Below are 17,466 nucleotides of genomic sequence, written 5' to 3'. Positions count from 1 at the left end.
TTTTGTCTCTGTGTTTTGTTTTTTCTTTCGCGCTACCCAGGTACGTGGGGGGTTTCTTGCCTTTTGGGAGGTCTGAGGTCTTCTGCCAGCGTTCAGTAGGTGTTCTGTAGGAGCTGTTCCACGTGTAGATGTGTTTCTGATGTATTTGTGGGGAGGAAGCTGACTTCCGCGTCTTACTCCTCCGCCATCTTGAAGGTCTCTCACTAGCTTTTACTTTTTTATAAATGTTACTTTATATCCAGCAATTTCTAATATGTATAAAGCATTATCGATGGCACTCACGTTAACCTGTGCCCTCTTCCTGAGCAACATGTACTTTTCTTACTCAGCACAAGTTATTAATTCAGATCTTGGGAACTTGCCAGTTGTCCCAACAACATCCTGTGTGTCACCGTAGAACTTATTTAAAATCCCGTGTGTATTTATAAGGAGGCTGATCCATCGTTCAGGAAAGGTCAAAGTATAAGCCTGAGTCAGCTGTGCTGCCAGTTGTGTTTTTACAAAGTAATTCCTCTCAATTTTTTCCCCTTATTTCTAGTGTGTCTCCTGGGCTTGAAGGCATGAAAGAGCAAGACCTCTGCAACAAGATAATGGCTAAAATATTAGAAAATTATAATACCCTGTTTGAAGTGGAGTATGTAGAAAATGATAACCAGAGGTGTGAAAACCGAGCGAGGCTTATCATAGTAAAAGTAAGTAACTTTGGTGTTTAATTTTCAGTATTGCTCTATTTTTAATGGAAGATATTTAATCTCTGTTATAAATATTCCTTATGGATATACGTTCAGATTAGTATTCCTACGTTGAATTCTTTTTACGAAATCTGTTCTTTGTATCAAGTGTTTGTTAAACTGATATATATTCTTCTAAGATTGGAGAATAATTGTGGATTGATGTTTCCTTACTGCTATAAAATCATCTCAGAAGCACTTACATGAACCCAGAGGTATGGTCAGTTGGGTGCACCTGGTGTTAATAGCAGGGATACGTGCTTAGGTCTGTGTCCAGCAGTGTTAGGTTACCAAGTAGACTGTGTATTCCTGAAGACAATATTACTATGTCTTTTTGTCTCTTTTGTTCCTGGCACACTTACAAGTTCAACTTGCGACTGTAAGTCCCATATATGTGGTCCTTGGTAACTGTCACCGGTAAAGGGGGCTAGTTTTAAAACCTATAGAGGAATCTTGACAATACTATCTAAATCTTTTTATCATTGGCTGATAATTTATAACATATCTTTTACACATTAGGTTAATGCATGTAGTTCTCTAAAGATTTACAACTGAGAGTCAGAGGATAAACATCCAAAGCCAGTCCTTCAGGTAGGGACTAGAGGGAAGGCGTCTTATTTCTGTCTCATTCATATTGAGGTAAATCTTGATGGAACTGATATGGGAGGTTCCTTCAGGAGGTTTCCTGAGACTTATCACATTGACAGACCACACTATACTCTTGTTGATTCATATGGCACTTGGTTTGGGCAGTGAAGGGCTATTTTCATTTCTTCTTCCAGTTGAGGCATGACTTTGAAGAAGAAATGACAGGTAAGCGGTATCGTGTAGCACCCAACCAAAACAGCAAAGACGGAAATGAGGTTTTCTTAACTAGGGCTCATGTGTGAATACAACAGACTCCCTATAGGGGACAGCATACGTATGAGAGGAATGCATTTGACAAGAATCTTGCCAACCTGATAAAGAGAACTTTAAACTGAAATCTGAGGAAAAGGAAGAACAATGCTCAGATAAAATGAGCTACTTTGGAGAATATCAAATGTAGCATAAAGTGGAGGTAATGTGGTAGCTGAGAAAATACCAGTGATTCACAAGAGAATATTAAAACAAAGTAACTTGTATCAGTTTTTCTATGAAAAATTAAAATAATTTTCTAAACAGAAAAAAATCTACCTTAAATATGTTTATCTGACTCGTATAGTGCTTTGCAAAGGGTCTCTTTTTAAAATATTAAAAGGTGACTTTGTTTCAGCTATGTCACGGATAAACACTTTTTAACACATATACGTTTTAACTAGGGCTGATAAGATAATATGGTAAACCTAAAATAGAATGAAAATAGATAAATATCATCTCCTAAGCAAGACAAACTTGCTGAGATACAAATAATCACTAGAATACACCAACAGGAGCTTCCATGCTGTAGAAATAAAATAACACCTGTTGAGATCTTTGGAAGAGTGCCCTGCATGGAAATCCTTGAGCTACTAGGTTTAAGCATGAGAGTACAAGATACATAAACTGAAAACACTGAGGGAGTCAAATGCAGATATCTTAGGTGGATGAATATGACTGCTACTCTCCTAATGCAAGTTTCAAATCTGGCCTAGAGGCAGATAAATGTCATCATTGGGAACTCCATGTCTATACTCTGAAGCATCATTCTGTTAAAGCAGAATACTTAATGCGGTTTTCTTTTTTTGTGTGTGGTACGCGGGCCTCTCACTGCTGTGGCCTCTCCCGTTGTGGAGCACAGGCTCCGGACGTGCAGGCTCAGCGGCCATGGCTCACGGGCCCAGCCGCTCCGCGGCATGTGGGATCTTCCCGGACCGGGGCACGAACCCATGTCCCCTGCATTGGCAGGCGGACTCTCAACCACTGCGCCACCAGGGAAGCACTTAATGCAGTTTTTTTACTGATCTTGCTGATAGTCTTACCTCTGAGATGGTAAATAATGCAACAAGGAAGCATGGTTTTCTGGACCTAATTATAACCAATAAGGATTGAATGGAAGTTTTGGAAATTAGTTTAATGGGCTGTACCAGGGCCATTTTAAGATCCATAACAATAAAGAATGTGCTAGCCATGGTTAGATATGTAAACCTGGACATTGTTTAGAAAGCAGATTTTTCTAAAATTCCTAAGACCGTAGAAACATTAGATATAAGCCAAAAGGAAGCTGGATTGAAAAGGGATTGGGAGGTTCACAGTGATATCATTAACATACTGAAAAATAGGAAGAATGGAAGAGCAGCTAAGAAAAACAAGGTGTCATTCTCATGAGCTCAGCTTTTAGAAGGATGTATACAAAAAGAGTAAACAGGCACAGAACAAGTGATAAATACACAACAGTGACAGGGACTCGAAATATCTGAGCTGAGAACAATCTGAGGCTCATAAAACATACTGAGACAGAGAAAAGGGCTTTTAGAGGGAAAAAGTACTAAACCTATCCACTGACACACCTCTGTGTGCCCCAGTGGAGGAGCCCAAGTGTTGGATGACATTCTCATGATACCCTTGTGGGCTAAATGAAAATTGGGGACCCAGACAAATACAGATCTGGTTGCATTTGGACCAGGATGAAGAACTTTGACCAGAGTGTTGGAACATAGATTGCTGTTCAGTTCAGGGGAGATCTCTACATCTGTTTGTGTCATTCTCAGTATTTTAATCATTGGCTTGAACGAGCACATACTTAGCACTTCTGTGAGTGAAATAAAGCTGGAAGAATAGGTCAGACACTGGATGGCTGGATATGTAGACCAACAAAATGGTGTGTGTGTATATAGCCCTTTCCCTATTCTTTCTTGCTGTAAAAAAACCCCCAAAACCCAGTTGTATTTGGGTCTGCAGCAGTGTGCTTAGGTCAGACGGGCCCCAACAGATGGATGAGTCATAAATGGTCTATAATACTATCTTCTTTAGTCAGTGATTGACTTAAAGGTCAGCTGTGACCCAGTTCGGGCCAAGGAGATGTAAGGGAAAGTGTGCTGGGGGCAGAGGGCTCTGGGAAATATTTTCATGCCTGATTACCAAAAAGAGAATGATTTAAGAGATCAGAGCTGTGGTTGCCTCTGGGTGGGGTTCGGGGTGGCAGCAGTGGTGATGACTGACGAAGAAACTACCCCAGGGTGATGAAAATGCTCTCAATAGGGAAGTGGGTTATATGGGTGTATGCATTTGTCAAAACTCTTTCAACTGTACCCCTAAAATGTATGCATTTTACTGTATGTAAATTATTATTTAAATTTTAATAAAGAAAGAAAGAGAGTAGGCCTCTGGGTCAACATGCCCCTGCCCCCATCCTGCTATCAGATGTTCTCATATGAAAGCAGAATGCGGGGCGCTGCCACCATCACCTTTTGCCCTTGATGAATGTACCGCTGACACGCTGAGGTTGGCAGCTAAAGGAGGAAAAAGACTCAGTTCCTCATCGTTGCTCATCTGCTGAGCCAACCCTCAACACACAGACCTCTGGACTTATAGTTATGAGAGGGAAATAAATGTCATCATAGGATAAACTACTTTCAGTGCAGTAGTCTGTTTCTTGCAACAAAAGCATCACGTCTGATGGAATCAGTATAATTGGAAAGTCCTCTACTTAGGTCCATGGTCAAGAGGAGACCAAAATTAATTAATAATAGTTCAATTAAAATATGCATGGATTTTAGTTAACTCCTAACACAGTATGAAATGTCAGTGTGATGTGATTGCCAAAAAAACAAAAAACAAACTGATTGATTCACTGAGTATACTGAGTAATATTTAGAATAAAGAATGTATGTCTCCCTGCACTTGGTGTAGATCAGGCAGCATCTGTAGCATTAGATCTGATTCTGAGTACCGTGTTCACCCTCTCCTGACAATCACCACTGGTCGTCGCTTATTCTTGCTAAATATGTATCTGCCTGGGTGACTGTCTTTTACTTCAGTTCCCATACTGCTGATGGCTTCTAACTCATAACTCCTAGCCTCAACCTATTGGCAGAGCAATAGAGTCATATTTCTCACTACCCGTGAAAAACCATAGGGTGCCTGAAATTGCCCACGCTCACAACATCATCACCAAAACTTTGTCTACGTTCTACCCTCTCCAACTTTAGTTTGCCGGCCACCGGTCTGCCAAGCTGGAAGCCTTAGTTTGCCCTTAACTCCTCCACCTTTACCATTCCCGCTGGGACTCACATTCTGCCTTAGACATCGCTCTTGAAACGGGTGTCTTGTGTCCACCGCACCCCCCAATGCTTTAGATTAGGCCCTTATTACAGCCACACAATTTCAAGCTGTTCTCCCACCTCTAGACTCACCCTCTCTCCATCTCCTTTCTACCAGTGATAGAATGATGTTCCCCCAAAACAAACCTGATCATAGCATAGTCTTGACTCAAGTAAGCAAACCGTTTGCTGTTATTGTTTTGCTCTCCCCCACTTTTGCTGACAATATACAATCAAAACTTATTTTCTTGGAATTTAGGCCCTTTATGCTCTGTCCACAAGCCAGACTTTCCCCATTACATGCTTGAATGAATTTTGAATTGTTCTTATCTTCCTATTTCTCTGGCCTCTCTTCCATTTCCTTTGAGGTCTCTTCCTTCTGAGTCAGATTTAAACATTATTTCCCAGGTTCATTCTTAGGCCTTCAGTCTAGAGCTCTCCCTGGCAAACCCTACATCTATATCTAACTACCTAATGCTCACCTGTACCTGCATGTCCTGTGGATTGTCTCATCATCTTTCCTTGCCCTTGAAGATCACCTGTTCATTCTGCTGCTTAAGTATCTCATAAATCTCTCCCACCCTCACTGGTGCTTCCTCATAGCCTCTCATCCAGGCAGGAGAATTCTACACCTAGCCCATTATCACATGCACCTGGTGACCCAGACGGAGTCAGAAAACTCAAGGCAGGGCTCTAAAACCTGTATTTTAAAAGACTTCCTTGGAGATTGGTTCAAGATGGTGGAGTAGAAGGACATGCTGTCACTCCCTCTTTCGAGAACACCAGAATCACAACTAACTGCTGAATAATCATCAATAGGAAGACACTGGAACTCACCATAAAGCCACCCCACATGCAAAGACAAAGAAGCCGCAATGAGATGGTAGGAGTGGTGCTATCACAATAAACTCAAATCCCATAATCGTTGTGTGGGTGACTCACAAACTGGAGAACACTTATACCACAGAAGTCCACCCAGTGGAGTGAAGGTTCTGAGCCACACATCAGGCTCCCCAACCTGGGGGTCTGACAACGGGAGGAGGAATTCCTAGGAAATCAGACTTTGAAGGCTAGCGGGATTTGATTGCAGGACTTCGGCAGGACTGGGGGAAACAGAGACTCCACTCTTGGAGGGCACACACAAAGTAGTGTGCACATGGGGACCCAGGGGAAGGAGCAGTGACCCCATAGGAGACTGAACCAGATCTACCTGCTAGTGTTGGAGGGTCTCCTGCAGAAGCAGGGTGCAGCTGTTGCTCACCATGGGGACACAGACACTGGCAGCAGAAGTTCTGGGAAGTACACCTTGGTGTGAGCCCTCCCAGAGTCTGCCATTAGCCCCACCAAAGAGCCCGGGTAGGCTCCAGTGTTGGGTTGCCTCAGGCCAAACAACCAACAGGGAGGGAACCCAGCCCCACCCATCAGCAGACAAGCGGATTAAAGTTTTACTGAGCTCTGCCCACCAGAGCAACAGCCAGCTCTACCCACCACCATTTCCTCCCATCAGGAAACTTCCACAAGCCTCTTAGATAGCCTCATCCACCAGAGGGCAGACAGCAGAAGCAAGAAGAACTACAGTCCTGCAGCCTGTGGAGCAGAAACCACATTCACTGAAAAATAGACAAGATGAAAAGGCAGAGGACTGTGTACCAGATGAAGGAACAAGATAAAACCCTAGAAGAACAACTTAATGAAGTGGAGATAGGCAACCTTCCATAAAAAGAATTCAGAATAACGATAGTGTAGATGATCCAGGACCTCGGAAAAAGAATGGAGGCAAAGATTGAGAAGATGAAAGAAATGTTTAACAAAGACCTACAAGAATTAAAGAACAAACAAACAGAGATGAACAATACAATAACTGAAAAGAAAAACTACGCTAGAAGGAATCAATAGCAGAATAACTGAGGCAGAAAATGGATAACTGACCTGGAAGACAGAATGGTGGAATTCACTGCTACAGAACAGAATAAAGTAAAAAGAATGAAAAGAAATGAACACAGCCTAAGAGACCTCTGGGACAACATTAAACACACCAATATTCACATTATAGGGGTCCCAGAAGGAGAACAGAGAGATAAAGGACCTGAGAAAATATTGGAAGAGATTATAGTCAAAAACTTCCCTAATGGATTCCTGTAATGGCTGCTTCCTGGAAGGTGCTGTCACGTGGAGCTTAGCCTTAGCATCCTGAACTGGTAGAATTAAACAAAAACCGCTTTCTTTGGAACCTTCAGCCTTTAAGAACCAGTCACCTCAAGATCTCAAAATCATGATCTCAGTTTCAACACAATTGTTCCTAGTTCTCTTTTCATTGCTTCTGGTGCTGCCTGTTGTTGAAGCAGTAGAAGCCGGAGATGCAATCGCTCTCTTGTTAGGTGTGGTTCTCAGCATTACAGGCATTTGTGCTTGTTTGGGGGTATATGCATGAAAGAGAAATGGACAGATGTGACTTTGAAGGGCCTCCTGAATCAAACCTTGCCCTGAAAACCTTTGTGCTTTTGAGGTTCAGAACTGAGTTTTGGTGTCTGAAAGTTCTCAAGAAACAGTAAATAGGGTAGCTTCATAGTCTTGGTTATTTCCCTATAAATAGGAACAAACTGATATGTTAAATGGAAAACAAAACGTTTTCTTCACAACAAATAATGCACTGAAAAATGCCGTCTGTAATTTGCATTTGCTAGTTAGAAAGAAGGTCAAAGAAGTGAGATGGCTGAACTCTGCATAAGTAATATTTCATAGTTTCAGAATTCTCAATAAGAATAAAACTCTTGCCCAGAATCCTAGGAAATTGCCACTGTTTAGTTATAATCACTGCCTCCTGCATCACTGAGGAGTCTTTTCTCCATATTTTTAATGCATTTTGGTTTTGTTATCTCCCAAGTTAATATTGTACCTAGATATTAAATACAGTTGGTCAAAAAATTAAAACGTATCTCTTTGTGGGGGAAAAAGTTTAGAAAATGTATTCGATGTATCTAACGTTGAAATGGAGAAAAGATTTAATGTAAAAAAATACTTTATACTGACACTAAAATGGAGAAAAGATTTAACGTTTAACAAAAACAAAAAAATCTTTATAAACTGCTAACATCTCCATGGTGAGAAGTACTATATTAAATATAAACCCATTATGTAAAAAAAAAAAAAAAAAAACTTCCCTAATGTGGGAAAGAAAATAACCACCCAAGTCCAGGAAGCCCAGAGAGTCCCATACTGGATAAACCCAAGGAGAAACACACCAAAACACATAGTAATCAAACTGGCAAAAATTAAAGAAAAAGTATTGAAAGCAGCAAGGGAAAAATGAAAAATAACATACAAGGGAACTCCCATAAGGTTAACACCTGATTTCGCAGCAGAAACTCTACAAGCCAGAAGGGAGTGGCATGATACACTTAAAGTGATGAAAGGGAAGAACCTACAACCAAGATTACTCTACCCAGCAAGGATCTCATTCAGATTCCATGGAGAAATCAAAAGCTTTACAGACAAGCAAAAGCTAAGAGAATTCAGCACCACCAAACCAGCTCTACAACAAATGCTAAAGGAACTTCTCTAAGTGGGAAACACAAGAGAAGAAAAGGACCTACAATTAAGAAAATGGTCATAGGAACATACATATCGATAATTACCTTAAACGTGAATGGATTAAATGCTCCAACCAAAAGACACAGGCTTGCTGAATGGTTACAAAAACAACAGTCATATATATGCTGTCTACAAGAGACCCACTTCAGACCTAGGGACACACAGAGACTGAAAGTGAGGGGTGGAAAAAGATATTCCATGCAAATGGAAATCAAAAGGAAGCTGGAGTAGCAATACTCATATCAGATAAAATCGACTTTAAAATAAAGAATGTTACAAGAGACAAGGAAGGCCACTACATAATGATCAAGGGATGAATCCAAGAAGAAGATATAACAATTATAAATATATATGCACCCAACATAGGAGCACCTCAATATATAAGGCAAATGCTAACAGCTATAAAAGAGGAAATCAACAGTAACACAATAATAGTAGGGGACTTTAACACCTCACTTACACCAATGGACAGATCATGCAAACAGAAAATTAATAAGGAAACAAGCTTTAAATGACACAATAGACCAGATAGATTTAATTGATGTTTATAGGACATTCCATCCCCAAACAGCAGATTACACTTTCTTCTCAAGTGTGCACAGAACATTCTCCAGGATAGATCACATCTTGGGTCATATATCAAGCCTCAGTAAATTGAAGAAAATTGAAATCATACCAAGCATCTTTTCTGACCACAATGCTATGAGATTAGAAATGAATTACAGGGAAAAAGACATAAAAAACAAACACACATGGAGGTTAAACAATACGTTACTAAATAACCAAGAGATCGCTGAAGAAATCAAAGAGGAAATTTAAAAATACCTAGAGACAAATGACAATGAAAACACGATGATCCAAAACCTATGGGATGCCACAAAAGCAGTTCTAAGAGGGAAGTTTATAGCTATACAAGCCTACCTCAAGAAACAAGAAAAATCTCAAATTAACAATCTAACCTTACACCTAAAGGAACCAGAGAAAGAAGAACAGACAAAACCCAAAGTTAGCAGAAGGAAATAAATCATAAAGATCAGAGCAGAAATAAATGAAACAGAAACAAAGAAAACAATAGCAAGGATCAATAAAAGTAAAAGCTGGTTCTTTGAGAAGATAAACAAAATTGATAAGCCATTAGCCAGACTCATCAAGAAAAAGAAGGAGAGGACTCAAATCAATAAAAGTAGAAATGAAAAAGGAGAAGTTACAACAGACACTGCAGAAATACAAAGCGTCCTAAGAGACTACTACACGCAACTCTATGCCAATAAAATGGACAACCTGGAAGAAATGGACAAATTTTTAGAAAGGTATAAACTTCCAAGACTGAATCAGGAAGAAATAGAAAATATGAATAGACCAATCACAAGTAATGAAATTGAAACTGTGATTAAAAATCTTCCAACAAACAAAAGTCCAGGACCAGATGGCTTCACAGGTGAACTCTATCACACATTTAGAGAAGAGCTAACGCCCATCCTTCTCAAACTCTTCCAAAAAATTGCAGAGGAAAGAACACTCCCACACTCATTCTGTGAGGCTACCATCACCTTGATACCAAAACCAGACAGATACTACAAAAAAAGAAAATTACAGACCAATATCACTGATGAATACAGATGCAAAAATCGTCAACAAAATACTAGCAAAGAGAATCCAACAACACATTAAAAGGATCATACACCATAATCAAGTGGGATTTATCCCAGAGATACAAGGATTCTTCAGTATACGCAAATCAGTCAATGTGATACACCATATTAACAAATTGAAGAATAAAAACCATATGATCATCTCAGTAGATGCAGAAAAAGCTTTCGACAAAATTCAACATCCATTTATGATAAAAACTCTCCAGAAGGTAGGCATAGAGGGAACCTACTTCAACATAATAAAGGCCATATACGACAAATCCACAGCAAACGTCATTCTCAATGGCGAATAACTGAAAGCGTTTCTCCTAAGAGCAGGAACAAGACAAGGATGTCCACTGTCACCACTATTATTCAACATAGTTTTGGGAGTCCTGCCCACGGCAGTCAGAGAAGAAAAAGAAATATAAGGAATACAATTGGAAAAGAAGAAGTAAAACTGTCACTGTTTGCAGATGACATGATACTATACATAGAGAATCCTAAAGATGCCACCAGAAAACTACTAGAGCTAATCAATGAATTTGGTAATGTTGCAGGATACAAAATTAATACACAGAAATCTCTTGCATTACTATACACTAATGATGAAAAATCTGAAAGAGAAATTAAGGAAACTCTCCCATTTACCATTGCAATAAAAAGAATAAAATACCTAGGAATAAACCTACCTAGGGAGACAAAAGACCTGTATGCAGAAAACTGTAAGACACTGATGAAAGAAATTAAAGATGATACAAACAGATGGAGAGATATACCATGTTCTTGGATTGGAAGAATCAATATTGTGAAAATGACTATACTACCCAAAGCAATCTACAGATTCAAAGCAATCCCTATCAAATTACCAATGGAATTTTTTACAGAGGCAGAACAAAAAATCCTAAAATTTGTATGGAGACACAAAAGACCCAGAATAGCCAAATCAGTCTTGAAGGAAAAAAATGGAGCTGGAGGAATCAGATTCCCTGACTTCAGACTATACTACAAAGCTACAGTAATCAAGACAATATGTTACTGGCACAAAAACAGAAGTATAGATCAATGGAACAGGATAGAAAGCCCAGAGATAAACCCACGCACCTATGACCAACTAATCTATGACAAAGGAGGCAGGGATATACAATGGAGAAAAGACAGTCTTTTCAATAAGTGCTGCTGGGAAAACTGGACAGCTACATGTAAAAGAATGAAATTAGAGCACTCCCTAACACCATACACAAAAATAAACTCAAAATGGATTAAAGACCTAAATGTAAGACCGGGCACTATAAAACTCTTAGAGGAAAGCATAGGAAGAACACCCGTTGACATAAATCACAGCAAGATCTTTTTTGATCCACCTCCTAGAGTAATGGAAATAAAAACAAAAATAAACAAATGGGACCTAATGAAACTTAAAAGCTTTTGCACAGCAATGGAAACCATAAACAAGACAAAAAGACAACCCTCAGAATGGGAGAAAATATTTGCAAGTGACTCATCGGACAAAGGATTAATCTCAAAAATATATAAACAGCTCATGTAGCTCAATATTAAAGAAACAAACCAATCCATATATAGGCTGAAGACCTAAATAGACATTTCTCCAAAGAAGACATACAGATGGCCAAAAGAACATGAAAAGCTGCTCAACATCACTAATTATTCGAGAAATGCAAATCAAAACTACAATGAGGTATCACTGCACAGCAGTTAGAATGGACATCATCAGAAAATCTACAAACAACAAATGCTAGAGAGGGTGTGGAGAAAAGGGAACCCTCCTACACTGCTGGTGGGAATGTAAATTGGTACAGCCACTATGGAGAACAGTATGGAGGTTCCTTAAAGAAGTACCATATGACCCAGCAATCCCACTACTGGGTATATACCCAGAGAAAACCATAATTCAAAAGGACACATGCACTCCGGGCTTCCCTGGTGGCGCAGTGGTTGAGAGTCCACTTGCCGATGCAGGGGACGCGGGTTTGTGCCCTGGTCCAGGAGGATCCCACATGCTGCGGAGCGGCTGGGCCTGTGAGCCATGGCCGCTGAGTCTGTGTGTCCGGAGCCTGTGCTCTGCAACAGGGAGGCCACAACAGTGAAAGGCCTGCGTACTGCAAAAAAAAAAAAAAAAAAAAAAAAAAAAAAAAATTCACATGCACCCCAATGTTCGTTGCAGCAGTATTTACAATAGCCAGGTCATGGAAGCAACCTAAGTGCCCATCAACAGATGAATGGATAAAGAAAATGTGGTACATATATACAATGGAATATTATTCAGCCATAAAAAGGAACGAAATTGGGTCATTTGTAGAGACGTGGATGGATCTAGAGACTGTCATACAGGGTGAAGTAAGTCAGAAAGAGAAAACAAATACTGTATATTAACGCATGTACATGGAATCTAGAAAATGGGACAGGTGAAATGGTTTACTGAGCAGAATTTGAGACAGAGAAGTAGAGAAAAACTGAATGGACACCAAGGGGGGAAAGCAGCAGGGGGTGGTGGTGGTGGTGGGATGAATTGGGCGATTGGGATTGACATGGATACACTGATGTATGTAAAATGGATGACTAATACAAAAAAAAAAAAGTTTGAGAATGGAATGTACTTGGAATCTTTGATCACCTAAGGCAGTTCCTTGAACGTTGTAGGTGTCTAAAATAATATTCAGTAATTCTTTGCCAATTGTTGATCTTAGTGAACTAAATAAGGCTTTTGTGTTAGCTTTCTTAATAAGTTATAACACAGAGAAAAGTGCATAAGTCATAAGTTTAACTATAAACTTATGACTTATGTGAGTTATGTGAACTCCCACTAGCATAAGCACTGCTCAGATCAAGAGACAGAACTTTCCCAGCACCTCGGAAGCCTTCCTCATACCATTTCCTGGTCATGGCCCCTCCTTTCTGCCCCCAAAGTAACCATTATCTTCGCCATAAATTTGTTTTGCCCGGTTTTGAATTTTTTAAAAAGAAACCATACAATATATATCATTTTATGTCTGCTTTGTTTTGCTGAATATTGCTTATGAATTTTATTTCTGTTGTTTGTAGCAATGCTCACTTATTTTTATTGTCTTCTATATTTTATTATATAAATGTAAAATATATTCTAATGATGAAAAAAATTAAAAAAAAGAAAAGGCTTCCTTGGTAATTTCAAATAGTCAGCCAAATTTGGGAATTGATTGTGCCTTGGGAGACTACTACAGTAGCATTTTTACTGGTTTCCCTGACTCTGCTCTGGCCCTTGACACCATCTTCCATCTTCTACTGCCTAAGTTACTTCCTGTCATGCAAATATGAACGTACTACTTCCCATATCAAAATTCTTCAGTGGATCCTCTTCACCTATCCTTATAGCTCAATCTTGGCTTGACAAACAAGGCTTTCCATGATTTGAACTCACACTTCTTTCCCACCACTCCTGCCCATACATTTGGTGTTCTAGCAGTCATTGATGGAAACCTATCGCAGTATGTTTTCTATCCATTGAAATTGTAGAAACCATGCCATTTCAGGCCTTGTTCTTGTCAAGCTGGTGAACATATTGCCTGACACTGAAAATTCCTTGATTAATGACTGGACTCATTATATTACTGAAAATGTGTCTATGATCATAATTTCTACAGAGTATAAAAGTAATAACAATGAATGTCTTCAAATTAATGGAGTGGAACTGGGAAACATGACAATTCGCTGAATACTTCATGACTTCCATATCTAAGAAAAGGTATCAGATACTTCTAAAGTGTTTAGCTGTTCTGGAAAGAGCACTGATATTAGGTTAAGAAGGCTTGTGTCTGTATCCTGGGTACTCAGCAATGTGACTGGGTAATTTATAATATCTCTGTTCCTCTTTCCTGCTATATAAAATGGTGAAAGTCCTATAGATTTGTTGTGGGATTTAAACCATTAATACTTGTGGAAGTATTTTCAAAGCCAGTTAAGTCGTATAGAAATGTAAAGTATTGCAACTTTTTTGGGAGTGGGGTGGGGTGATAATATAGGGTGAAGGGTAAATGATGAAGCCTTTGGCTTACTTTTGAAACCATCTGGTCAGAGATACTTTAGTAAATATATTAATAAGCTTAGAGCGTGGAGTTAAGAATTCTAGTTCTAGAATCAGATTGGCTTAGAACTTATAATTTGTGTGACTCTGGGCAAATTATTCAATCTCTCCTTCAACCTTGACTTCCTCATCTGTAAAATAAGAAAAATATCTGTAACTAATTTGGTTTGTTATGATTAAATGAGATAATGATGGCCAGTTTTCAGTAAATTTTAGCTTTTAAATAAAGAAATTATTAGGGTCACATCACCTTTATGATATCACCTTACTTCCCTTTACCTTAAAGGGTATCAGGCTTGATAACAGAAGGAAAACAGTCAAAAGCAGAAAAATAACGTTGCCAATCAGATGTGTTACTCATGATGGAACACCTGCTACTTCTAGACATTTTTTACTATTCAGTATTCTAGTTTTCTCAGTATAGTTAAATTAAGCATCTTTTTATCTTTGGGAAGCAACAATCTGATTGCATCCTCAATGGACAGAAGAGTGTAATTTTAGTATTTAATGTATCTCGCTAGATCTGCTTTTTAAAAATGAATTAATTCATAAACCATAAAACTCTTTGAAGTGGAAGTTTTATGGATGAATGGGGTATTAAGTGGCTCTGTGAAAAATGACTGGGATTTCAGCAAGTTGCTGGGGTGAGGAAGGGAGGTGTGGGGAACAGAAACCCTTCTAGGTAGAAAGGATGTTTTAGGACATGGAGGGTTCGTGTAGTGGTCACTGAACATTTCTGGCAGGACCATAGGAAGTAGCAGGAGAAAGCTAGATACTAGAGTGAAGTTAGGATGGAGTTGAACTAAGTAGCTAAAACTTACAGGAATAGGAAAATGACGGAAGGTTTTAAGAACAGGGTGGATTTGATTTAAACTATACTTTAGATTTTTACTTTATCCCTTTGGCACGAGCAGAAAGTTGATGTGATCGGTAAAGCATGTTTGTAGCAAGCTGTCAGTCTGTTTCTGCTCAGCTGACTCTGGTCAGGGCTGCAAAACTGATCGTGGCTTCTGTAACACACTCAGCGGCCTGCCTTCCAGACAGGCTTCCTCTACCAGGAGGTCAAAGCAAAGATAAGGACAAAGGTGTACCTGCATGCTTCCTCCTGCAGCTCCATTTCCCTGCCATTCTCTATGTGTGAACCTCGGGCCCTGCAGGGTTTTTCCAGATTTTGCAGTGGTTTGGCCATGTCTACCACATCTAGCAACTTCCGTCATAGGAATTTTGGGTAGACCTCTCAGGGCTGTGACATTTGGGGAAATCTGTAGTCTGCTGGAGGTCTGAGAATGTGTATGTTGGCTGTTGGGCTTTTGGTCCACATTTTGTTGAATTTGACAAGTAGTATTCACAGTTGGTTGTCTACAGTTATGGCCATTTCTTACTCAAGGTGAAGCTTTCTTTTTTCTTTTTCATTATTTTTATTGTAGGTTTCAAAAAAGAGCATAAGTGGAAGTGCCTTTATTTTGTCAAACTGGAAAGTCAAAGCTATATTTCTGAATAAATGGGTTAAGAGAATCACATCTTTCAAGTAGGCATTTAATAGCCATAGTTTAATTTCTCCAGCTTCAGAATAATTTTAGAGTTTTTCTCATAAGATGACTTAAGTTCAAACTTTAGTGAAGCTTTTCCCTTATCTGCACTCAAGAATTAATCACCTAAATACTTACATACACAAAGTTTGGTGGCAAAAATATGGTTGAAATAATGGACCGTGAAATCTAAGCTGCTTTCATTAAATAATCATCAGGTGCCTACCATGTGCAAAGCATTGTTCTAGGAACAGGGACTACATCAGTGAGTGACAGACAGAAGTCTCTGCCCTTTTGAAGCTTCTATTCTAATGAGGATACAGTAAACAACAGGCAATAAACAAAGGATTAAGGAAATGGGTACTTTGTCAGGTGGTGATATGTTCTATGGAGAGAAAGCAGGGGAGGACAGAAGTAGTGCTGGTAAATGTCATTTGCTGATTTAAATAAGATGAACAAAATGTTTCATCGACGAGGGACGTCTGAGCAGAGACTTGAAGGAGGTAAAGGAGCAAACCTTGAAGACCCTTGAGAGAGAAGCACTGCTGGTGGGGGAGAAGAGCTATACAGAGGGCTGAGATGAAAGTATAGCTGGTCTGTGTGCTGAGCAGAGTTGCAAAGGCTGGTGTGGTTGGATTACAGTGAGCAAGGGGGAAGGTGAGAAGAAAAGGGGTCACATAGACAACAAGGAACCAGATCGTGTATGCTCCTACAGGTCACTGTAAGGACCTGCATTTTTATCCTGGCAGTTTTTTATTAGTATCGATCAGAAGAGTGCCATGATAGGACTTATATACTCCAAGGATTACTCTAACTGCTAGGCTGAGAATAGACTTTTGAGAGGGACAGGCAGAAACAGGGAGACCCACTGGGAGTTTATCACAGTAGTCACCTTAAGATACAATGGCAGCTTGGACCCAGGTGGTGGCAGTGAAGATGGGAGAGGACCTGCAGTGTAAGTTAGGATATGAAAGAGCAACACCGTACAAGGCCCTGGAGACTCCAGGTAGGCTGGAGAATGTTTGAGATGAGAGTGGGTGAGGAGGCCAGGTAGAAGAGTAGGGGGCTGTGAACAGAGAGTGGGATGTTTGCAGTAGTCATTTTGCAGGTGGAACTGTCTGGAGGGATGATGAGGTTTAAGTTGTGTTTATGAGAAAGAGTGACTGACATGGAAGAAGAAAAGAAAATCATTGGAAAAGAGATGGTTAAAGGATGACAGAGATGATGGTTTGTCCATATTGATCCTGAATTTACCCAAGAGGGTAGCAGATACTGAGGCGTACAGGAAGGCTGTGCGTTTGGTCTACCTAGTATATCCACGTTATTTATATGTTTTGTGCATAAATTACAAGTATATATACTTAATATATAGGGTTAATGTAGAGCCTCATATGTATGTACATACACAAAATAATGTGATTAATATGTTACCAAACATCTATCTAGAAGTATCTGGATGAGTCTGTATTCCAAACAAATATTTTGTGAGACTGTCTTTACTAGACAGTGTGTTGCTATCACTTAGCATATCTTTGGGAATTTATTTAGAAATTGTCTTCAAATATATGTCATTCCTGTGTCCTATTTTTTTATACATTGTTGGACTGGGAAATCCTTGTACTTTAATGCTTTGTTTGATTACAAAAAGTAGTCAATCATTTTGAGCCACAGCAGTTCACTAAG

At 39.5% G+C, this 17,466-nt stretch overlaps 2 protein-coding genes across 2 annotated transcripts in view; both read left to right on the top strand.

Moving 5' to 3' along the window:
• Nucleotides 1-17,466, top strand: part of FAM13A (family with sequence similarity 13 member A) — a 306,916-nt gene that overhangs the window by 92,079 nt on the left and 197,371 nt on the right. Inside the window, exon 4 of the mRNA XM_065878125.1 lies at nucleotides 539-692. Within this exon, the coding sequence (XP_065734197.1) occupies nucleotides 539-692 (154 nt within the window). The remainder of the gene's footprint in view (nucleotides 1-538; nucleotides 693-17,466) is intronic.
• LOC136123064 (small integral membrane protein 30-like) lies at nucleotides 7,224-7,382 on the top strand. Its single transcript, XM_065877108.1, has one exon. The coding sequence runs from the start codon at nucleotides 7,224-7,226 to the stop codon at nucleotides 7,380-7,382; it is 159 nt and encodes a 52-aa protein (XP_065733180.1).

This window comes from Phocoena phocoena, chromosome 5 (assembly GCF_963924675.1).
Source record: "Phocoena phocoena chromosome 5, mPhoPho1.1, whole genome shotgun sequence".
NCBI lineage: Eukaryota > Metazoa > Chordata > Mammalia > Artiodactyla > Phocoenidae > Phocoena > Phocoena phocoena.
The sequence above is the reverse complement of the archived record's forward strand: the minus strand, read 5'-3'. Positions and strand labels throughout refer to the sequence as shown.